Source organism: Erpetoichthys calabaricus, chromosome 15 (genome assembly GCF_900747795.2).
Source record: "Erpetoichthys calabaricus chromosome 15, fErpCal1.3, whole genome shotgun sequence".
Classification (NCBI taxonomy): Eukaryota; Metazoa; Chordata; class Cladistia; order Polypteriformes; family Polypteridae; genus Erpetoichthys; species Erpetoichthys calabaricus.
The window spans coordinates 19892546-19917760 of record NC_041408.2 but is presented as its reverse complement, the minus strand read 5'-3'; the positions used below and the strand labels follow the sequence as shown (position 1 = coordinate 19917760).

Genomic DNA, 25215 nt, shown 5'->3' with positions numbered 1-25215 from the left:
AACAATTTCTTATTTAAACAAATTTGACTGAGAAACACTTTTTACACACACGCACTCACTCACCAGCCACTTTATTAGGTACACCTGTTCAAATGCTTGTTAACACAAATATCTAATCAGCCAATCTGAGGGCAGCAACTTAATGCATTTAGACATGTAGGCATTGTCAAGACAACCTGATAAAGTTCAAACCGAGCATCAGAATAGAGAAGAAAGGTGATTTAAGTGACTTTAAAAATGGTATGGTTGATGGTGCCAGATGGGCTGGTCTGAGTCTGCTGAGCTGGTAGGATTTACATGCATAACCATCTCTAGAGTTTACAGAGAATGGTCTGAAAAATGGAAAATATCAGTGAGCAGCAGTTTTCAGGTCAAAAGTGCTGATGCCTTGTTGATGCCTGAGGTCAGAGGAGAATGGCCAGACTGGTTAGAGCTAATAGAAAGGCAACAGTAACTTAAATAACCACTCATTACAATTGAGGTATGGAGAAGAGCATATTTGAACAAACAACACTTCAAACTTTGAAGTAGATGGGCTAAAGCACACTGGGTGCCACTCCTGTCAGCCAAGAACAGGAAACTGAGGCTACGATTCACACAGGCTTAACAAAATTGGACAAAAGAAGACTGGAAAAGCATTGCTTGGTCTGATGAGTCTCAATTTCTGCTGCAACATTCAGATTTTAGGGTCAGAATTTGGCATCAACAATATGAAAGCATGGATTCATCCTGCCTTGTATCAATATATTTATACTAGCTGTTTAAGCCCGTGCTTTTTCGTCAGAAAAAAAACTGAAATGTAGAGATGTCAGGTAATTGAAAGGAACTACTTTGGGCATCTCTCTCCTAGGAGCTTTTGTGTTACAGACGTGCTCACATCGTTTGTGCATTAGCGGCTAAGCGACTGTCTTTCTTCAGAGGCTTCCTTTTGCCAATGTACTCGCTTTGTTTCTGTATTAGCGGCTAAGCGAGTGACTCTGTCTTCAGGGGTTTCGTTTTGCCGACGTGCTGGCCTTGCTTGTGTATCCTCGGAGGTGGAGCCCTTACCCCAACTCCACCTCTCACTTCCGGGCTGGACAGACACACACACTTACACGCGTAGATGTTTATATATAAGATACTTAGTTATATAGTATTTCTCATACATCCAATTAACACTAGAATTACCAAAGCCTATGAAAAAACTCGTAACTCCAGCCAACCTTAAATCCCATCACACCTCTCCATTAGCATCTTTTGTCCTGTAAATGTGCCGATCAAGACAAGCAGCAAGCAGCCTGCTATTCCATTCCCCAAAATTCTCCCAGCTCATGCCTTGATTATTTGGGAGCGAATTGCTGGAGTTTTAGAGTGGAAATAATAGATCGTTATTTGGAACACATACATTTCATGTGTGTTCCGTTTCTACAATAAAACTGAATTAAAAAAATCAAGTGACGGTGAGATACAAAGAAGGCAGATTCACCAGCATTTGTGTGTCAGCTTTTATCCATCCAGATCAGAGAATATCCAGTTCCATTGCCTCAAAAAACCACTCACATCTACAGTTATTCCCAGTTTCAGATATAAAGTAACAGATGACTGAGAGAATAAAAGTGAAAAAAAAAATGGTAACTTTAACAAGTACAATCAATGTACAGCGGCTGTTACAGACGCAAACCAAATGTATGTGTTTACTGTATAATATTAACAATAAGAGCAGCTCACTACTGAAAACGGCAAATATAGGAGTCAGTCGGGATCGAACCAGGAACTCTTGATTACAAGTCAGGAACTCTTACCGCTACACCACAGAAGCTGTTGTATTGTCCTTAAACCTTTTGTGAAAGTGTTTATTTGATCTTTGGACTTCTGGCTTCACACATTATATAGTTTATGCCTACATTTTGTCATTTATTACTAAAATATGAAAAACATTTCTGTTTTAACAATGTGTTTACACAGATTATTGTAGAAACGGAACACACATGAAATGCATGTGTTCCAAATAATTATTATTTCCACTCTAAAACTCCAGCACTTCACTCCCAGATAATCAAGGCATGAGCTGGGAGAACTTTGTGCACATTCTGCTTACTGCTTGTCTTGATCGGCACATTTACAGGACAAAAGACGCTGATGGAGAGGTGCGAATGGATTTAAGGTGGGCCAGATTTGCGAGTTTTTTTGTAGGCTTTGGTAATTCTAGTGTTAATTGGAAGCATTATAATTGTTGTCCATTATCTTAACGAAATATCCTGGCAAATCTGGGTATTACACCTACTAATTGGAATGTAAGTATACTCTAAAATGTATATATAAAGAGAATGGTGTTTAGAAAATTCTGGGTGTAATTTGGAGCACATTGTTCCTAGAGGATATCACCCATCACAAAGAACAGCGAGTCTACGTTTAAATTTTGTTTTCTCTTAGGGAAAACAGCTGCTGAAACTGTAGTGATGCTTGAAACTGCTTTTAAAGAGGAAGCTTTAAGTAAACCACAGGTCTACGAGTGGTTTTCGCGTTTCAAACGAGGAGAAATGTCACTTGATCTTGCTCTGTGCAACTTTTTTTTCTTCGTGCATATGAAAAAAAGAACTTAAAGGAAAGCATTTTTGTACCATGGAGGAAGTCAAAGAAAAATCACTGTAAGCATTGGACAATGTTCCTCTTCAGCGATTCCAAAAATGTTTCCACCAGTGGGAAAACCATTGGGACCAATGCATTCATTCACATGGATAGAGTACTTTGAAGGAGACTAAAATTTCAGTAAGTAAAAATTATTAAAACAATTTATTTTCTCAATTCTGGTAATTTTTGGGTGCCCTCTTGTATAGCAGGGGTTTGCAGGACAGACAAAGTTAACAGTTTTTGATGTATGTGAACAAAAATGGAGTTCTTACCATCTCTAATATTTTCTTCACTCTGTCCTACATACATGTTAATGAGCTCTGGTCCTTTTACGCTAAAAAACAGAATACACATTTTATGAATATTTTATTCCAATTTATGAAAAACATTACACAGCTTAAAAACAAAAAAAAATAATGTCCATTTAGAAAGCCAATCACATGTTACACCTTCTACTAAAAGTAAATTAAAACAGCACATTAGCAAAATTAGTGCTACCTGAAAGGCAGCAGAATTCACATAACAAAACAAACCAAAGAAATATTACCAGTAAACGTACTATTCCAAGTGAAAAATAAAAAGCAATTGCTAAATGGTCTAAATGCCTGAACCGTAAAAAAAAGTAATCACATCTGTGGCTAACAAATTAAAACACTTACACTGATCATGAAATATATGGACCGATGTGCAGCAAATAATACTTCAATAAACAAACACAAGGCATACACTTTTAAAATACGTCTGAAAATGGTCCTGGAATCAAGCTTTAATTTCTTTTTTCAGCTTTAAGAATTCAGTAATTCCAGGAGAAGCAAACGTTGTTTACTATACTGTTTATTGAGATGAATTAATCTTAACTAATTACAGAAGTTACTACTGAAAGCCTGGAGAAGCAATAAGCATACAAGAGAACAGAAGATAAACTGAATTCCTTTTATTTAAACATGGTATGACCCTTGAAGCCCCTAGACTTGGGTGTCACTGAACGTCAGCCTAAGAATATCTCACAGCTAAAAGCAAACTACAGTGGGGAAAACTTCCAAAACAACAGTTCAAAGACTCATAGATGGCCAAAAAGAACATTTGCAAGCTGTAATTTCTGCCATAGGGGATCTTACTAAGGCACTGACTTACCAGGACATCCAAACTTTAGCAAATGACACATTCACCCTTTCTTTTCAACTCATTAAACAAATCTTAACTATACATACATTAAAAAGTGAATAAAAACATCATTGTTTCAGTTTATTTGCTGTCAAAGTTACATTTACTATTACTTCATGACCTCCATTCAGATGTTACTTTTCTCTGACACATACCAAAATGCTTCTTCCTACATGGTGATATGAAGCCAAATCAGCATAATGTGGTACAAGCTGCTCTGTTTCAGATGGTAATGTAAATGCTTCACCAAATCACATTCTACTAAGACCTACAAACCCTCAAATTCTTTGTGTTTTCCCTTCTTGTGAAAAACTGACGGCAACTTTTGCAATGGAATGAAACCATTAGACCAGGATGACAATGTAACTAAAAGCCAATAACCATAGAAAACCACAGCCCTTTGCCTGTACACCTAGCTATGAATGATGAATGGTGCAAAAGGGAGCATATTGCAATTAAAACTAAAACAGACGTTGAAATCCCGGCAGTCAGAATTCGTCCATGTTATTGGCCCAGGGAGATAAATTACACCATCTTTATTAACGTTTTTATTTCTCCCACCACAAATAGCAACAGAAATGATTCATTCTGTCAGTAACATTTTAATGATGCCTCATCCTAACCCTGCAGTAAATATGTTGTGACTTCAACCATGTGACTTTAAAGGGAACTATGACAAATTTCTATCAATGTATGTAATGTTCCACTCGAGGAAATAACAAGCTGGACCAGCTGTATTCAAATGTTAAAGATGCTCTTAAGTGTAAACTAGTGGCACCTTTGAGCAGATCTGACCATAACCTGATTTATCTTATTCCCAGCTACAAGCCTGTTATTAGACGACAAACTGTTACCACCAGAACAGTGAGAAAGTGAAGCCTGGCGGCTGAAATTGCTCTGAATGACTGCTTCTAAATGACAGACTGGGAAATGCTATATGCACGTCACATGGGGACAATACTGAGGCACTCAGTCACTGCGTTAAGAACTGTGTTAAGTTTTGTGCCAACACTGTAGTAACCAAGATGGTCCTTTGCTTTGCAAACAACAAAGCTTGGATTACCAAGGAGCAAAAAAGTCTCCCAAATTAAAATCTGCATTCAAATCCAGTGACACAGAGGCTCTGAAGGACTCATAGCAAATGCTAAAGAAAAAGATGAGTGTAGGAAAGGAAGCTTACAAAGCTAAAATAGAAAACAAACTTACTCAGAATAATATGAAATACTTATGGAATGGCCTTTGTATAATTCATGGACTTGACCAATCCAGGTCTCAGGTGCTAGAAGGTGAAATGGAACGAGCGAACACCCCAAACCAATTTTTTAATAGATTTTACCTTCCATTGTCACCTTCTTCCAAAGCCCAGTCTTCCCACTCCAACATCTTCTACCACAACAGCTGGAATGACCATTGACAAGCCCACTCCTGACCATTAGTGTGAACTGTCCATAACTGAGGACCAAGTAAGAAGACAATTGACGAAGCTACACACAGGAAATCCCATGGCAACAGATGGTGTCAATTGTGTCCTCTGTCACCATTCAGTCCGTCCCTAAGGCCCCAGAAAGTGCTGCTGCGGTGGCAAACACCCTTCATTGTTTTTACTCCAATAATGTAGGCACCTCTTCACCTAAAGACTACAGATCAGTGGAACTTACATCACACATCATGAAGACCCTTGAGTGGCTGATCCTGGACTATACGAGTCCTCTTGTGGCAGACCACCTGGACCCACTGCAGTTTTAGAGTGGAGGATGCAATTATCTATCTGCTCTACAAAGTCCTATTCTCACCAGGACAAATTTGGCAGCACTCTGAGGATTGTTTTCGATTTCCTCATGCAGGTGGATGAGCCTATCGTGTCCTGGATAATGGATTATTTGTCAGTCAGACCGCAGTTTGTGAGAGTCAAGGACTGTGTGAGCAACACTGGAGCACCACAAGGAACAGTCCTGTCTCTTTTTCACTCTGTACACCTCAGACTATAAATAAATATAACACCAGGTCATGTCACTTGCAGAAATTCTCAGATGACTCTTCCCTCCTGGGGTGTACTGATAAGGGGAATTATATAGAGGAGAGGAGTCAGGGGCAGACATTTGTTTCTTGGTGCAAACAGAATTGTCAGCAAATCAACATCAGCAAAATCAAAGAACTGGCTATTGACTTTCACTGCACCAAAGAGCCTCTGTGCCCGGTCACTACTCAACAAGTAGTAGCAGGGGTGGTGCACTCCTTCAAGTACTTGGTGGTCCACTTCAATAACAGGTTGGACTGGTCTCGGAACACAGAGGAGCTATATGAGAAAGGGCAGAGCAGGCTCTTTTACCTTAGGAGGCTGCATTCCATTAAAATGAGTAGAGACATCATTCACATCTTTTATAGCTCTATGAAGGTCAGTATGAATTTCTACGCTGTGACATGCTTGGCCAATAACATAGCTTAAAGACAGGGGCACCAATTTAACAAGCTAATTAAAAGGGCAGGCTCAGTTAATAGAGATCACAGCAAAGGGGAGAATTAAAACAAAACTGACTGCCATTATGAACAAAGCTGCACATCCTCTCTCTGACACACTAACACTAAGGAGTTTAGGCCAACAAAATTAGTGAGCAGAAGTGTGTCAAGAAACTGGGGCTCCTTTATACCAACACGAATACATCTGCATGATACCTCACTATGACTGTGACTGCCAATTCAAAAGTTTTTTTCTTTTCTTACATTTTTTGGGGTGTATACTGTATATATTTATTTATCTATCTATCTATTTATTTATATAAAGAACTACAAATTTCCCCCTGGGGACAAATAAAGTCTGTTTTTTTTTCTTTCTTTCTATCCATCTATCCATCCACCCTTGTATACAGTACACCCCCAAAATTTGCAGGGGTTACGTTCCTAGAGCACCCACGAATTGTGAAAAACCACGTATTTTGGATGTGGTTAAAAAAAAAAAATGCCTATTTTTATAGTTTAAACCCTAAATATGCCCCCAAAACACTTCAATTTAGTTTCAAACTCAGCTTAATACATTACCTAAAAACAATGTAAAGGTAAACCTGTATACTGTACTACTATGTCTCCCGCAGTGCTAGAATGTAAAATACCGAGGTTACCGCTATATGTACTGTAATTCATGCAAGCGCGTTTTCATTGCCAGAAGCCTTAGAAGGTGCAGAGCGTTTCGGCGGCATCTTGGGGCTTTAACCCTTAAACTGCCACATACTTGGGGGTTAATGCATCCCTGGATGCCAAATACTTTTTTGCTGCACTTTAAGTAAACGTCACAAAAAAGAAAAAGTGAATTTTTAATGGAACACATTTTTTTCATGCAAACAGCATCACAATTACTGCAACACTGATCATTTTACATACTGCTAATAAACTGGAAAAACTATTTAAAAAACTACTGGAACAATGTGTACAAGGTGCAACTAACACCATGGTTGTAATTCAGTAAATCACAGAGCCAACTGCGCTTGAACTGGATGCATGCAAGCACACAGAGGTAAGCGCTGACGCTGGCAGGCTCGTCTAGGGCAGCGGCTCAATCCCAGGGACAGTGAGGCTGCAGTGCTGCAGGGTGTCACACTTGGGTCACAGAACTGCACAGAAACACAGGAGATTATAGAGACAGGAAGTTTATCCAAACACTTCAAACAAACATGTCTCTTTCAGAAGTAACACAAGCTCAGTATGCAGTTAGTTCTCAATTAAAGAATAGACAAACATCATAGGGGAGCACAATGGGTGCGGGACCCACAACAGGAGCAGAGGATGTCTGGGGGAGGAGAGAGAAACAAAGCAATCAGTCAAAAAGGATAGATGCTGTTCATGCTATTAAGTAAGCGTAGTGTCGCGCGAGAAGCATATCACGCGACAAAGAAGCCGCAAGTAAGCCCAGCAAGTAAGGGAGCAATGTGAAGGTAGTCTACCAGTGTTTTTTAAGAGGGTTTTTTTGAGAAGCGTCCGTGTCTTCTAGGGGTGCGTTCAGCCCCCCTGCTCACAAGGGACTGGCAGTGGTCATGAGCTGGCTGCTCAACGAATGTGCAGCTCTGACTGATCAGCTCCTGCATGCTCGCAAATGGCACTGGGAAATGACTATAGCTGGTTGTGGCGGTTTAAGGGTTAAGAGGAACAAAACGAAAAACACAAGAACACTCAGCTGGGGATACATCACAGTCAATCAGCAGCAAGGAGAAATAAATAACGCTGTAGTGGTCTGGTGCCACTAAGATTCACACCATTGAGAAGACGGTGATTTATTTAATTTTATGGTGGAGATTCCAGGGACGCACCCAGCCTTGACCCGACCTGCATGCACTCGCACAGAAATAAAAACAAAGCTAACCGGTAATCAAAAAGCAAATAAACAATGTGATGAAAACAAATGAAAAAAAATTAAAACAACAATACCACTCCTGTTTCCCTTACGGCGATTACACATTAAATACAACAAAGCACAAACAAAACACACACAGTAAATCATGAAAACGTTCATGAAAAAGGGCAATGGATGAAATGTAATGACGACAATAGATAGTCCAGAGATCTGCACGCTGAATGGGAATATAAAGATAGTCCTACCGCTAGTTCCTGAAATGGTGAAGATGGGTGGACGGGTTCAGGAGCGCTCCTTTCTTTGCAGGATGGCCATGAATCCACTTACAGCCCTCATGTACACAGGCAGACAGCAGACAATCCAGACGCCAACCACGAAACGATCCAGGACAAAACGAATAAGTACAGGTAACCCAACAGAAGGCAGACAGACAGGAACTTGAAACACAAATTACAAAAACTTTTTTTTTTGCTTTTGGTCACCGGGCCCTTTTTAAAAGCCGTGCTGACATCCTTTGACCTCAACAGCCCCAGCACCCTCAGCAGAGGGCCAATCAGAGCCACTGCAGGGACTGCTGGGAGTTGCAGTTTCAAAATCTATTGGCTACTTTCACTATCCCAAGCCGCGTTTTCCTCTACAGTTGCTTCCTGTTCTCTCTACAGTACAGTATGGCCACGAAAAAAAGCCATAAAAATTGCAGAGGATATTTGCAGTTTCCGCTAACAATTATTAGATAAGTTCTAAGGAAAAATCCGCGAACGACTGAGGCCGCGAACTCTGAACCGCGACTTTGTGGGGGGTCTACTGTACATGTTAGAAAGAAATTTGGAATTTTTAAAGAGCAATTGTATTCTCCTTGGCTCTCACTGAGTTGTTCTTCTGCATTTCAAGTTCTCATTTGGTCTTGGTGGCATTTAGAAAGATCACAGAGGACAAGCAAGTGTAAAGTTAAGGGCAATATGTCACAGTATGTGTGCAACAGTCAATAAATAAAGGCAGACAGATGTGGAGTGATCAGAAGTATCTGATCTATAGTGAATGTTGTTTAAAAGCATATCATATTTCATGTTCCCTGGCGTGGGAGTATTACTTTGTCATTGCTGACAATGGGGGAAGCAACAATATCCTGTAAGCAAAAGGATCATATTGTCACTTTGTGAAATATAAAAAATCTGAAAAGCAACAGATATACACGTCATTATATGAAGAAAAAAAACATGTATAAATCAGAATATAGAACTAATCACATGAAATAATCTAAACTAGAAATACAGTGATCCCTCACTATATCACGCTTCGAATTTCGCGGTTTCACTCTAACGCGATTTTTTCTCATACACGCTTACGTCACTACGCATGCGCTTTCTGAGAACTTTTATCTAAGCCCCACGATGGCTCCTAAACATGATGCTTTTTCTAAGCATTCTGACAATAAAACTAAGTGCCGGAGGAAGATGCTTACTATCCAGGAGAAGGTGAAACTCTTGGATATGATCAAAGATGGCAATACACTACAAAAACCTCCTCACACATATGAAAAGACAGCGCCAGCAACTGCCTATCAAGATGTTCTTCAGCTGCGCACCCAGACACCCACTGCCTACTCCTAGCACTCCTTCAGCGGAAGAAGACAACGACGCACCTGCTGAAGATACTGCACCACCTGAAGACTCTCCTACTGAGCTCGTGCCTTCATAGGTTAGTGGTTGTGTGTAAGAACTGTATGTGTGTAATTAAATGTACAGTACAATAATCTACTATATAAAAGCGGTCGGGATTGTCTTTCCGTCCCATGAGTGCAAAGCGTAGCGGTATTCCGCTTATCACAGAATTACTACTTGTGGTACAAAGCGACGCGATGTGAGCAGAGTTCTGGTGCTCCCATCGTTCCCTTGCTTCTGTGCGCGATGTGCTGGAAAAATAGACAAAATTATGTCTCTGGAAATAATTAATGTTGATGGAGTACAAATGCCTCACCGCGTTGTAAATATCAGGGGAGATGGTGCTTGCTTATTCTCATCTATAGCTTATTTAGTGCATGAAACTCCGTCTTTAGCGGTACAGATTCGGGCTGACATTGTACGACTTTGGACAGGCACTCGAAGGGATAAAAAATTTAGGTTTTCGGGAGATGTTATAAATGGGCACTTTGATGTTCTCATTCCCTACACTTACATGCCTGATGCACACACAAATTGAGGATAAAAGTCGGTCGCCTTAAAAGGCGGGTGAGCCTACTGATAATGTGATATTTCTAATTTCTAATATGTCTTATTTTCTCTTATTTTGTCTAATATATTGGGTAATACGAGTGTAATGGTGACTAAAGGGTGTTATTTCATGTCTAGAGGGCTCTAATAATGTTAAAAAAACGTATTTAGAAGGTCGTAAACAGGTTTTCTATATTCTAACTGCGAAAATATTCGATTTATAAATAAAGAATCCTACTTCGCGAAAATTCATTTATCGCGGTAGAGTCTGGAACGGATTAACCGTGATAAACGAGGGTTCACTGTACTGGGTTCATATCTGTCCTCACCTGTGTACCCTGAATCACAATTCTGTACAGACCTGTAAGAACTGAGTTCTGTCACACTCTTCCGCTTGCTTCAGTGAGAGTGCTGGGCACATTACATGGTCCTCCTTCAACTTTTCACTGCTATCTGGCACCAGGACAAAAGTGTGTTAAAGTATTCATATGCGTTACAAGGTCTTTGATTTCAGGTACAGTGCCTTTCAAATATAAGCCACACTGTGTCCAATACTATTAATTCAAAATAGACAATTGTGTGTGGCAACAGGGTAGTGGCTATCATTTTTCAAAGAACAGAATAGAAAGAATAAGAAACAAAATTCATACGCAGATAAAACATCCACTCTGAGGCAGGTGTTCTTTAATACTCTGTATAAGATAAAACTCTTCTGGACAAAAGGCAACTTCATTTTTGACAGCATTCAGTATTCAAGTATTTGTGAGGCACCCTGCCAGTTCCACAATATTTTATTTTTCACTAAAGGCAGGCTGCTTTTATCTTTCTGATGCCAAAAGCCACAGGGGTCCTACAAAAAATTAGCCATGGACTTATAAAGCAGCCCTTTGCTCATTGGATGTGCTTTTTCTTCTGTTGAAATCTTTTTCTTTTTAATTAAATAAAACGATGTAGCATGTACTGTCACAATAAAACACTACTATTTTCTGGATGTTTAGTATCTCATACTAATATGGAAGGTAAGGTACATCATGACTGGTGGCATGCATGGTCAACCAGAAACACATAAAAATACTTTACATGACAAGATCTTCAGCTAGAGAGCTCCCTCCCGATATTTAAGTTGAAGTTATTATTATGTGTACACTGTAAAATAAAATTCTTAATTATATGTATCTCTCAGTACTATGCAACCAACTGACAAAAAAAGACAATAAACACAACATCATATACTGAAAGTAGCATGCTGTCCCAGATAGATGGGGACCCTACCCAGCCGGGATGCCTGGATGGTCCCCGTGATGGACAATACCTTCCCTGGGCCACGAGAGGGCAGCCGCCCGGGTCTGCTTATGGCCCACTGGACCGGAGCTGGGACACTTATCCCTACCGGAGGACGTGGCCACCGCCAGGGGGCGCCCAGACGGTTGTGAGGTCCTAGATAGCAGCACTTCCACCTCACCAGGAAGTGTTGCCAGAGGAATTCCCAGGGGCACCCGGAGTGCTTCCAGGGGCTCTCTTGACACTTCCGCCACACCAGGAAGTGTCGTCAGGGGGAGCAACTGAAGCTCATCTGGGTCAGTATAAAAGGGACCGCCTCCCTCCAGAAGTGGAGCCAGAGTTGGGAGGAAGGAGACAAAGCTTGTGAGGAGGGGAGAGGAGGTCGAAAAGGAAAAGAGAAAGAAGAGAAAGAGAAGGAGAAAGAGTGTTGGAGGAAGGCATTGTGGTGCTGTAAGAAAATAAAGAAGTGTTTTGGACATTCTGGTGTCTGTCTGTCTGTGTCCGGGGGTATGCTTTCCAGAATGCATACAGTATACTGCATATATATCTACTGTACACACAAACACACACACTCACACACAGATTCAAAGCATTGTGTAGGAAATTTGATATCACATTTTTAATACAGGATTTTTCCTTTTAATATTCTACTCTTTACATTGAAAAACAACTTTTACAGTCAGGACATTCTGTTCACAGCTGCCGTTCTTCTGCCCAGACGAGATCTTCATTTTGGTGCAATTTTCTAGCATTTCTAAAATACTGTAACTAAGGCAGACTAGAAATAACCATAAAGAAATCACAACGATAAAAAGCATTAGAAATGTGTATATGCTGTGATAAGTACACCGAACGTTAGACGTTGACTGGCTTGCTGCTGTGTTTCAGACAAAGTGATCTCTTTTAATCGGCACCACCTAGCACCATCTAAAAAGCTTTGAAAAGTCCCTTTTAAACTCACTCTCATAAACCCTGCTAAAGAAAGCTTTGAATTCCACACTAGGTAGGGCAATTCTAACCAACCCATAAAATTTGATGGGAAAGGAAGCCCAGATTTGACAGCAGTGAGAAAAAAAAGCTCCTAAAATATGGTGTGGCGGAAAAAATGTGTTTAAGAAATAGAAGGCTGTCTGTTTTGTTAATGACAATACATTTGCACAACATTTATAACATCACAACATTTACATTAAAACTGATTGTTGAAGTGGTGCAAGAAGGGATCTGTAAAAGGCCCCAGCACTGCACTGCATATCTGAAGTGATATGATGTAGAAATATTTGCAAAGCAAAAAAAAAAAAACAACCATTGTTTTCAATTGACTGTCAGTTTGTAACTCCCAAAAAGACTATTTTAATACATCTTCAAATGATATTTGAATAGTGACATTCAATCTGATATCCCCAGTACATGCAGATGTGGTGAGCAAAGCCGTTGACATCTAGGAATTCCTGAGGCATCAAAAGAGTGTAAAGGCACTGGTGAGCCTTAATGACGAGTTAAAACATGTTGTGTCCACTTCAGGTCATCACATTCCATGAAAAGTAAAGCTGCAGACCTTCACCGTATCTTCTCAAATGTACTTGGAGTGTGGTGTACCACTTGACTCTTCAAGTCTCTGACCAGCTCTGTGGTTTTGCTGACTGCTGTTGTGGTACCCCTGTGTTAGAAGGCAAATCCCTTCTCAGTCAGCTGTCTCACCATTGAGGCACCACAATCAGCAAACGTTTTTTTTTTTGTCTAGTTGGAGCTGTGCTTGGCCACAATGTGAGCAGCTCAGTACATTTGTTCTTAGAGTGCCTGTTTTGTGGATCAGTGTGGTGAAAGTGATGCTGCCAGTCCTCACATGCTAGGGTCTGCCATTTACGAAGTTCAAAATCCAGATACAAGTCTGGAATTTTATTTATCAGCTTCGAAATGCTAAATGCTGAAAAATTATTGCACCATTGTGCCTCGACTTAGAGGAAATAACACATACAGCAAATCTATATAGCATATGAAATTACAAAGTCAAAATGGTCATAAATTATAGAAAAATGTATTTTTGGGAGGGCTGAACAAATCTTCCTGTACAGTGTATCCAGAAAGTATTCACACCGCATCACTTTTTCCACATTTTGTTATGTTACAGCCTTATTCCAAAATGGATTAAATTCATTTTTTCCCTCAGAATTCTACACACAACACCCCATAATGACAACGTGAAAAAAGTTTACTTGAGGTTTTTGCAAATTTATTAAAAATAAAAAAACTGAGAAAGCACATGTACATAAGTATTCACAGCCTTTGCCATGGAGCTCGAAACTGAGCTCAGGTGCCTCCTGTTTCCCCTGATCATCCTTGAGATGTTTCTGCAGCTTAATTGGAGTCCACCTGTGGTAAATTCAGTTGACTGGACATGATTTGGAAAGGCACACACCTGTCTACATAAGGTCCCACAGTTGACAGTTCATGTCAGAGCACAAACCAAGCATGAAGTCAAAGGAATTGTCTGTAGACCTCCGAGACAGGATTGTCTCGAGGCACATATCTGGGGAAGGTTACAGAAATATTTCTGCTGCTTTGAAGGTCCCAATGAGCACAGTGGCCTCCATCATCCATAAGTGGAAGAAGTTCGAAACCACCAGGACTCTTCCTAGAGCTGGCCGGCCATCTAAACTGAGCGATCAGGGGAGAAGGGCCTTAGTCAGGGAGGTGACCAAGAACCTGATGGTCACTCTGTCAGAGCTCCAGAGGTCCTCTGTGGAGAGAGGAGAACCTTCCAGAAGGACAACCATCTCTGCAGCAATCCACCAATCAGGCCTGTATGGTAGAGTGGCCAGACGGAAGCCACTCCTTAGTAAAAGGCACATGGCAGCCCGCCTGGAGTTTGCCAAAAGGCACCTGAAGGACTCTCAGACCATGAGAAAGAAAATTCTCTGGTCTGATGAGACAAAGATTGAACTCTTTGGTGTGAATGCCAGGCGTCACGTTTGGAGGAAACCTGGCACCATCCCTACAGTGAAGCATGGTGGTGGCAGCATCATGCTGTGGGGATGTTTTTCAGCGGCAGGAACCTGGAGACTAGTCAGGATAAAGGGAAAGATGACTGCAGGACAACGACCCTAAGCACACAGCCAAGATATCAAAGGAGTGGCTTCAGGACAACTCTGTGAATGTCCTTGAGTGGCCCAGCCAGAGCCCAGACTTGAATCCGATTGAACATCTCTGGAGAGATCTTAAAATGGCTGTGCACCGACACTTCCCATCCAGCCTGATGGAGCTTGAGAGGTGCTGCAAAGAGGAATGGGCGAAACTGGCCAAGGATAGGTGTGCCAAGCTTGTGGCATCATATTCAACAAGACTTGAGGCTGTAATTGCTGCCAAAGGTGCATCAACAAAGTATTGAGCAAAGGCTGTGAATACTTCTGTACATGGGATTTCTCAGTTTTTTTATTTTTTTAAAATTTGCAAAAACCTCAAGTAAACTTTTTTCACGTTGTCATTATGGGGTGTTGTGTGTAGAATTCTGACAAAAAAAATGAATTTAATCCATTTTGGAATAAGGCTGTAACATAACAAAATGTGGAAAAAGTGATGTGCTGTGAATACTTTCTGGATGCACTGTATCTGATGTTCCTGATATAATGGTCTCGTTTTAAAATACATTAAATGAGAAGCACATTCCTGGGTGAGCTCTTGGATTATGTCAAACCAAGCTCAATATCTACATAAACCCAACTGATCCATGACAAGAGTGCCTCATGAGGAGATGGCCCCAGGTCCTCGGACAGCAGTGTTAATACACTACCTAATTACTAATCAGAGTACAAAATGTGGACTTCAAAAACCTTGCATTTTGATTTATTATTCAGGATGCATTCTATTAATTCATTCACTCATCCCATTGTATTGTTATTTGACCAGTAACGGCATTTTATTGTGCAGTGAATACACTTGACTTGACCATTCCTAGTTTTCATTCTCTTTCTCTGTACATTTAACATTCGTTAGCTCAGAGGTTGATGCACTTTCTGCTTCCTGAGTGGCTCTTCTTTTCTACACTCTAGTGGCCCGCTTTTTCTCTTCTTTCTTTGGCATCTTTTTACATTAAAACTGATTAAGTCAGTGCATTGTGTTGCAATGACTTACTATGCTTTAATTAATTTTTCACGTAAGCTGGCATTTAAGTCTTTGATATGTCTCAAGAATGATTTAAGATATGAAGAGGTAGGGGAAGTGACGGCGAAGGTGGTAGGGATGAGAACGGCGTACAGCCGCATGCACACCACGGCCACCCTGCCAGCCGCTGCATAGAGTTGATTCTATAGTAAAATAAAATAAAAAGAGGAAAAACCTTGGGGGTCAATCATAACCCCGGAAGCGGATAGTAGACATTGTGTACTATATGTGTACCAAATTTCAGGTCAAAAGGTCAAACGGTTTGCGAGCTACAGGTGATTTAAAATCCTGGACAAACGGACAGCCACAGTAGCGTATTATATAAGAAGATAATCTTGTACATTTCTCTTTCATAAAAATACAACTTTATAAAGGATTTCTATGTATTTCACAAGTTGTAAAATGGCATGTCATAATTTCATGCTGCTTTGCAGTACACTACGAAAGCAGCAAGAAGTACCACTTACCTAAGGAACGTCATGGCACACTCTGTGGCAACTGCTTTAGCTAGCAGGGTTTTCCCTGTTCCAGGTGGTCCATAGAGCAACAAACCAGAACGCCTCAGGCCTAGAGACACAAGCTCAGGGTGATCCACAGGCAGCTGAACAGTATCCAAAATCTCTTTTTTAACAGAATGAAGGCCTCCTATGTCATGCCATTTGACAGCAGGAATCTACAAAGGAATTTTTTCAAAGCATTCAAATCTTGAATCGCTCAGCACAAATACTAGAAGACATTTTTTTCCATTCCACAGTAATAAATCCTAAACCAATCATATATTACATAATCATAAATTTCCTTTCTCCCCGACTAGATTGTGAAAATTATATTTTTGGGGTTGTAAGCCAGAATGACTAAAAAGGCATTACTTTTATAAATATTATTCTTCTTCTCATTTAATAAAAAACTAAATAAATAAATTAAAATGAGAACTTCTGATCTCCATTGTGAATTGGTCCCGTAAGGAAAGAAACTGACTAAACAATTGGTGACGTGTAATCAAATACCTTAATGCTATTTAGTAATTTAATCCACAAGACCAACTGAAGCCTGTCTGATTAAATGTTACATTATCAAATGTTTTATGTTATACAGACCAAAGAAGATTGTTTAATAATGAGAGGAATGACTCTTAAGAAGCAGCATTTGTGTGAGGGAACTAAAGTAACACACTCTATGCGTCCATACTGATTACACTTCACATTAGTGACAGACCATTAGTCGTTACGGTCTTTTTTAAAACAAATACATGCCTGCCATGATAGTAGCACCCGTAACAACAACATGCTGTGTATCTTGAGAGAATTGATTTAGTAATCCTAATCCTGCCTACTGTTAAGACCTATAGTCATTCTGGATGCAGAAGGTGTCATACTTTCACACCACATACTGTATTGTTATATAAAAGCCTGGCACACGATTGTAAAGGCAAGGTGCTGAAAAAATATGCAAGTTGAAAAATGAAAGGGTAAAAAATGAAAATTTTGGATAAAAATTTATAAATTATAAATTATTAAAAATCTAGTATAAAGTGTTTCCCAAGAGCAAGACAGGGGATGTTATGTTTTGTTTTTCAGAATAACATTGCATGTAGAACCACCTAAAAAAAATAAATTCAATTATGTTGTGTGGTTTCTCTTTTAAAATAACCAAAAATGGAAATAACACTGTTAGTAGTTAGAAAGGTGTGGTCTCTGTTTTTCCTTACAAGCTTAAGAATTGTATTGATCATTAAAAAATATATGCCATGATGTCCACTGCTGGCAAAAGCCTGCCAGGGGCAAGGACTCTACTAAGGCTACATTTACACTACAACATTCTCATTTAAGAATACAAGCATTAGTCTCAATTTTTGCCTTTCCTCCAAACTACCCCATAATTTTTAATCACTGAGAACTGTGACTTTTGACAATGCTCTCCAGAGCCATATACAGGTGCTGGTCATAAAATTAGAATATCATGACAAAGTTGATTTATTTCAGTAACTCCATTCAAAAAGTGAAACTTGTATATTAGATTCATTCATTACACACAGACTGATATATTTCAAATGTTTATTTCTTTTAATGTTGATGATTATAACTGACAACTAATGAAAGTCCCAAATTCAGTATCTCGGAAAATTAGAATATTGTGAAAAGGTTCAATATTGAAGACACCTGGTGCCACACTCTAATCAGTCAATTAACTCAAAACACCTGCAAAAGCCTTTAAATGGTCTCTCAGTCGAGTTCTGTAGGCTACACAATCATGGGGAAGACTGCTGACTTGACAGTTGTCCAAAAGACGACCATTGACACCTTGCACAAGGAGGGCAAGACACAAAAGGTCATCGCTAAAGAGGCTGGCTGTTCACAGAGCTCTGTGTCCAAACACATTAATAGAGAGGCGAAGGGAAGGACAAGATGTGGTAGAAAAAAGTGTACAAGCAATAGGGATAACCGCACCCTGGAGAGGATTGTGAAACAAAACCCATTCAAAAATGTGAGGGAGATTCACAAAGAGTGGACTGCAGCTGGAGTCAGTGCTTCAAGAACCACCACGCACAGACGTATGCAAGACATGGGTTTCAGCTGTCGCATTCCTTGTGTCAAGCCACTCTTGAACAAGAGACAGCGTCAGAAGCGTCTCACCTGGGCTAAAGACAAAAAGGACTGGACTGCTGCCGAGTGGTCCAAAGTTATGTACTCTGATGAAAGTAAATTTTGCATTTCCTTTGGAAATCAAGGTCCCAGAGTGTGGAGGAAGAGAGGAGAAGCACAGAATCCACGTTGCGTGAGGTCCAGTGTAACGTTTCCACAGTCAGTGATGGTTTGGGGTACCATGTCATCTGCTGGTGTTGGTCCATTGTGTTTTCTGAGGTCCAAGGTCAACGCAGCCGTTTACCAGGAAGTATTAGAGCACGTCATGCTTCCTGCTGCTGATGAACTTTATGGAGATGCAGATTTCATTTTCCAACAGGACCTGGCACCAGCCCACAGTGCCAAAGCTACCAGTACCTGGTTTAAGGACCATGGTATCCCTGTTCTTGATTGGCCAGCAAACTCGCCTGACCTTAACTCCATAGAAAATCTATGGAGTATTGTGAAGAGGAAGATGCAATACGCCGGACCCAACAATTCAGAAGAGCTGAAGGCCACTATCAGAGCAACATGGGCTCTCATAACACCTGAGCAGTGCCACAGACTGATCGACTCCATGCCACGCCGCATTGCTGCAGTGATCCAGGCCAGAGGAGCCCCAACTAAATACTGAGTGCTGTACATGCTCATACTTTTCATGTTCATACCTTTCAGTTGGCCAACATTTCTAAAAATCCTTTTTTTGCATTGGTCTTAATTGATATTCTAATTTTCCGAGATACTGAATTTGGGACTTTCATTAGTTGTCAATTATAATCATCAACATTAAAAGAAATAAACATTTGAAATACATCAGTCTGTGTGTAATGAATGAATCTAATATACAAGTTTCACTTTTTGAATGGAATTACTGAAATAAATCAACTTTGTCATGATATTCTAATTTTATGACCAGCACCTGTGTGTCTTAAATGCCAGCTCAGTTTAGCAGTGTAGATGGTTGAAAACAGGCTCTAATCCGTACTAACCCCTACTTTCTCTTCTGTTCTTTTTCCGTTTTTCTGTGGTGGCGATCTGAATGCCTAGAGGGGGCTGGGTGGTCTTGTGGCCTCGGAACCCCTGCAGATTTTTTTTTTTCCCTCCAGCCATGTGGCTTTTTTTTTTGTTTTTTTTGTCCTCCCGGGCCATCGGACCTTACTTTCATTCTATGTTAATTAGTGTTCCCTAATTCTGTTTTCTAGTTTATTTTGTCTTTTTTCTCTTTCTTCATCCTGTACAGTCACTTTGAGCTACATAATTTGTATGAAAATCCATCCATCCATCCATTATCCAACCCGCTATATCCTAACTACAGGGTCACGGGGGTCTGCTGGAGAAAATCCCAGCCAACACAGTGCGCAAGGCAGAAAAGAAACCCCAGGCAGGGCGCCAGGCCACCGCAGTTGTATGAAAATGTGCTATATAAATAAATGTTGTTGTAATGGTGATCTCACTTGCTCGTGCTTATTACATGGCTCTTCCCTGTCTGGTTAAGTGAGGTCCACAGCTCATTGCCTTTTAAAATAAATAATCGCCGCACTCGAGATTTAAGGAAGGGGGGGTGTGGTAGTGTGACTGGAGTGGTTCCCAGGCACGATGTGGTGCGGGTGTTTCCGCACTTAAGTGCACAGGTGAGAAATTGACCCGTGTCTGTAATTGATGCCAGGACCTGCTAATCGCCACACCTGTGCCACATCCCCACATATAAAAGGAGAAGTGCAAGTGCAAGGAGGGGGAAAAAAAGATGGAGATGGAAAAGAACGAGAAAAGGAACTGAGGTTACAAGGCGACTGAAGATCAGTCTCAATGAGGACGATATGGACACCTGGAGGGGAAAGGCAGCACAAACAGGGGCACCATGGAGGAGCATAGGTTGTGAAGTTCTAGGAGCTAGTTAGTCCCACTGAACAATGGCGTGGAGTGGGGTGAGCATGGCGGATGACTTCCCCAGGGTTCCGAGATATGACTGCGGGTGCGTGAAGGATGACGGGAGGAGTGCTGACCTCAGACGGTCTGTCTGCACTGTGAGGAGGCAACCAAGATGGGAGTCAGGAGATGAAGTTTATGGCTGCTGAGTCTCCAGTGGCTATGCGAGTTATGGATGAGCCGGGGAGATGAAGAAGGAGCCAGGCTGGGATTTGAAGGAGCCAGTGACTGAATTTTTATCCTCTGTTTTTAATGGATTTATTTATTGTGTTTTTATTCCCCACCATTCACTTGTTTTTATGGATTATTTATTTATGGATGTTTTTGAAGCACTGCACTGTGGACACTGTTTTTGGTTTTGTTTTGATTCTTTTTAATAAAAGCACGCAACACTTTTTACACCATCCCCTTGCTCCTTGTGTGATTTGTCCCCATCTGTTAGCTCATTTGGTCATAACTATCGACTGTGTTGGGTTCGAGAGGCTCCCTAATGTGAAGTGGACCACAGGACCCTGATTGGATCCTGCTCATTACGATGCCTCATTTCGGGATTGGTCACCCTTTACAGAAGAAAACCTTATTCTATCATAGTGGACAAAGAGGGGTTGATTTCCATGGCAGTTGTTGTGTTGCTTAATTGTATGCATTTAAATTGTTTTGTACAAACTGAATGCTGCATACATGCGCAAAAGGTGAACTATTTACTGGTCACTAGAGTTTTGAGATAAATCCCGAGGCTAGCACCGTTACCATCCGTTAAGGATTTTATCGCCGATATGTACATGATTAGTGTAGGTGAACATCTACATCATATCCGTTTTCAGTCATTTTAGTGTGGTCAGAGATAACTTTCACAAATAATGCAAAATGTTAGCGAGGGTAGAGGTCGTTTTTGCTTGAAAATATCACTTTTTAAATAAAAATGCAGTAATGTGGACATATCCTTAGGTGTCACGAAGCAGAAGAAAGTTCCATAGCAAACTGCTACAGAATAGTGAGCACCACACTAGCACTGAGGCAGCACCTCATCATTCCAGAAGACATGGTATACTAGAATGTTGCAGACATGCCTTCAAGCAGCGTAATGTACCAGAGAACTCTCCAGTAGTACCAGAATTAGTAAGAGAGAAGAGCTTTGAAAAGACTGGGGAAGTTAGTCCTCTTGAATGTTAGTGGGAAGGCAACAGAAGGGCTGAGTGTGGCTGACTGTCCATTTGAAAGAGAGGGACACCATGAAGGATGGGAAAGAGGAAATAAAAAAAGACATCCAGATGGATAGGCAGGGAAGGGCAGAGCCTAGCTACCTAACCAAGCAAGGTGGAGCCACACTATCAAATAAAAAGTTAAATACTCACCTCATAAACAGGGACAACAGACAATTTCTTTCTGTGCTGCACCCCCTGTCCATGTGCTTTATTTAGTATTAAAAAAAAAGTACCAGTAGCTGTTTGTAGAACGCGTACTATTAACAAAGTAATAATAATAATAATTCATTACATTTATATAGCGCTTTTCTCAGTACAGTACTCAAAGCGCTATCCACACAGGGAGGAACCGAACCCACAATCTTCCACAGTCTCCTTACTGCAAAGCAGCAGCACTACCACTGCGCCACCCTGAAGTGTAAACAAGATATGAAGCATACTGGATCATCATTTTAGTTTTTTCTCATTCAAATACAAAGTTAGGGCAGCACGATGGCACAGTAGCAGTGCTGCTGCCTTGCAGTAAGGAGACCTGAGTTTGCATCCCGGGTTCTTCCCGCATGGACTCCCTGTGTCTGATTGGGTTTCCTTCAGGCGCTCCAGTTTCCACCCACAGTCCAAAGATATGCAGGTTAAGTGAATTGGCAATGCTGAATTAAACCTTGTGTGTGTTTGGGGTGTGTGACTGGCGCCCTGTCCAGGGTCTGCTACTTCTCTTGCATCCTTTGCTAGCTGGGATTGGCTCCTGCCAGAACCCCCCACTGCAAACAACCCTGGTCTGGATTGAGCAGGTTAGAAACTGACATGACATACAAAATGAATTCCATTACATGTGACTATGTGAGTAAGTATTGTAAGGGACGGCCGGCAGTTTATCCAGGTCGGGCCACCCCAGTAATGGAAGGATGGGGGAAGGCAACTTATCAAGGACACTGCCTTCCCCCAAGACGATAGATGGCAGCTTCCCTGGACTGCAGCTATGCCCCAGATCAGGGGTAGGCAACGTCGGTCCTGGTGAGCCGCAGTGGCTACAGGTTTTCATTCAACCCAATTGCTTAATTAGAAACCAATCGTTGCCAATCTCAGACCTTATTTAATTTTATGGCTCGTTAGTCTGTGCAATGTAAGGCTCTTATATCGTAGATTTTTTTCCTTTCCAAGGATATCATCCAAATGATTTGAAGCCTAAAACAGATCATTTTCAGTCTGTCACATTTTTCTATTAAGTGTTTTATTAAATCAAACTGTGCATGATGAACACACACAGATGTAATTGGAAAAAAGCTAGCTGGAGAACTGCTGGCTGCTTTGTCTTTTACATCTTATTGCTAATAAGGAGCAATTAAAACACTGAATGCAGCAGTTTAAGATTGAAATAAGCAATTAAGGTTGGAGAACCTTAACAAGTGAGACCACTAAAATGAAGCATTAAAATGTCACTTAAGCAATATGTGCTTCATCAGCAATAATTGAGTTCTCGTTAAGGAACTGGGTTGGAACAAAAACCTGCACATACTGCGGCTCACCAGGACCGACGTTGCCTACCCCTGCCCCAGATGCCCGCAGGGCACTATGGGACTTGGAGTTCGGCAGCACAGCCCTGCTGGGTACTGTGGGTGCTGCCAGGGGACGCTGTGGGAAGTTGGTGGGAAAACTAATTCTCACCTAGCCCAGAAGTAGTAATAGACTATGACAACGGAAACCCCGAAGTACATCCAGGGTGACTGAAAACTTGAATTCCCCAGCTGACCCGGAAGTGCTGGTAAGTCACGTGGGAGGAAAAACAGAAGCACTTCTGGGTCAAGGACTATATAAAGGGCTGATGGGAACCCAGCAAGCGAGCTGGAGTTGGGAGTTTGCTGGGAAGAGAGTAGGAGATTATTGTGTTTATTTGTATTATTAGTATTGCCTTTATATGGTGGTGGAGGTGCTTCAAGGAACCACTATTGACTTTTGAGAAGATGATGGAAACAAATAGAATAGGGTGCAAATAAGAATAATGCATAAAAGGTGCAAGGCAATAATTATAAATGTTTCAAACAAGCCATTCAAGAAACACAGTTATAATAATACATAAATTGTGCTAAATTAAGAGTCCGTTCTCTTTTGATTAATACAGGACTGACATGCATTAGACTAATAATTTATATTACATGGCTAAAAAACACTGCATTGGTATATAAATGTCATTTTAATGTTCAAAACTCACAATACTGAACTGTCTTTTATTACAATATATAAAATAAGAAAATGGACTGAAAAAAAAAGAACTCAAAATGTGACCTGTGTGAGCTAACAATGATTAACCAATACTGATGCTCTATGTAAGAGAGGACAGAGCTGACTATACTTCCTTAGAAGACTGGCGCCCTTCAACATCTGCAATAAGACGCTGCAGATGTTCTATCAGACAGTTGTGTCGAGCGCCCTCTTCTACACGGTGGTGTGCTGGGGAGGCAGCATAAAGAAGAAGGACGCCTCACGCCTGGACAAACTGGTGATTGTAGGCACGGAGCTGGACAGTTTGACATCTGTGGCAGAGCGACGGGTGCTGAGCAGACTCCTGTCAATTATGGAGAACCCACTGCATCCACTGATCAGTGTCATCTCCAGACAGAGGAGCAGCTTCAGAGACAGACTGCTGTCACCGTCCTGCTCCACTGACAGACTGAGGAGATCGTTCTTCCCCCAAACTATGCAACTCTTCAATTCCACCCGAGGTGGTAAACGTTAACATTATACAACGTTATTGTCTATTATCCCTGCAATTTTATTACTCTTTAATTTAATATTGGTTTTTATCAGTATGCTGCAGCTGGAGTATGTGAATTTCCCCTTGGGATTAATAAAGTATCTATCTATCTATCTATCTATCTATCTATCTATCTATCTATCTATCTATCTATCTATCTATCTATCTATCTATCTAAACCAGACAGCAATAAGGACACCTGAGCACACACCTAGCAATTAGAAAACCTATGCCATTTGACATTATTTAATGGAGTCTCCTTGGACTTGCTAAACTCTGGACTCTTTAATTCCATTTTGAACACACTCTTGTGTATATTTTTAAACAACTGCTATAGACTGATTTTAATTTCTGTACCATTGCTGACTTGAACCTTGTATCTCTCAGATCATTCTTTTAGAATCTTACACAAATTGTTAATGTATTAGACATGGGATAATTAGAATCAGAATGGACAAACAGCCTGAGAAAGGCAAACATTGACTAACTGAATGTGAAGTTAGGCCTTTAAGTTTGGGGTGCATGCAGAGCACAGAAGGAGAGAGAAAAGCAAGGAGCCCAGAAATTGACTGATCAAAAATCGCAAGCAACTCTGTGCCCAGACTTTAAAACACTCCTCTTTCATTATTTTCTCTATAAGTATTTTCAATAAGATTCTTTTCCAAATCCATGTTGCTTTATAATAATATTAATATTATGCTGCTTGACTGGGTCAAGGTATATTTGTTAAGAGCACTTGGAGTGGGTGAGTGCCATATTCCTACAGGGGTTGGCAGCTGAGGAGAGACATCTTCAATACAAAGCAGTGTGGTGAGTGGGCACCTGTTTTGATGACTGGCATGGGTGCAGCTTAACTGTCTGGTCTGCTTTTTCTGAGCTAGTAAGTCTCTTTGCTTAAAGCAGCTCTCCACGTGCAGATAAGACTGTACACAGAGGGGGGTGCTAT

The 25215-nt window shown here is 40.8% G+C and overlaps 1 protein-coding gene across 3 annotated transcripts in view; it reads right to left on the bottom strand.

Moving 5' to 3' along the window:
• The window catches only part of pex6 (peroxisomal biogenesis factor 6), a 103750-nt gene that overhangs the window by 25482 nt on the left and 53053 nt on the right, over nt 1–25215 (bottom strand). For 2 of the 3 annotated variants that reach the window (XM_028820302.2, XM_028820301.2), the window contains exons 11-12: nt 16233–16438; nt 2883–2944 (exon numbers count right to left, since the gene is read on the bottom strand). In XM_028820302.2, the coding sequence (XP_028676135.2) occupies nt 2883–2944; nt 16233–16438 (268 nt within the window). Of the gene's footprint in view, nt 1–2882; nt 2945–12259; nt 12362–16232; nt 16439–25215 lie in introns of those variants that run through there. The other variant, XM_051919627.1, reaches the window with a different exon arrangement.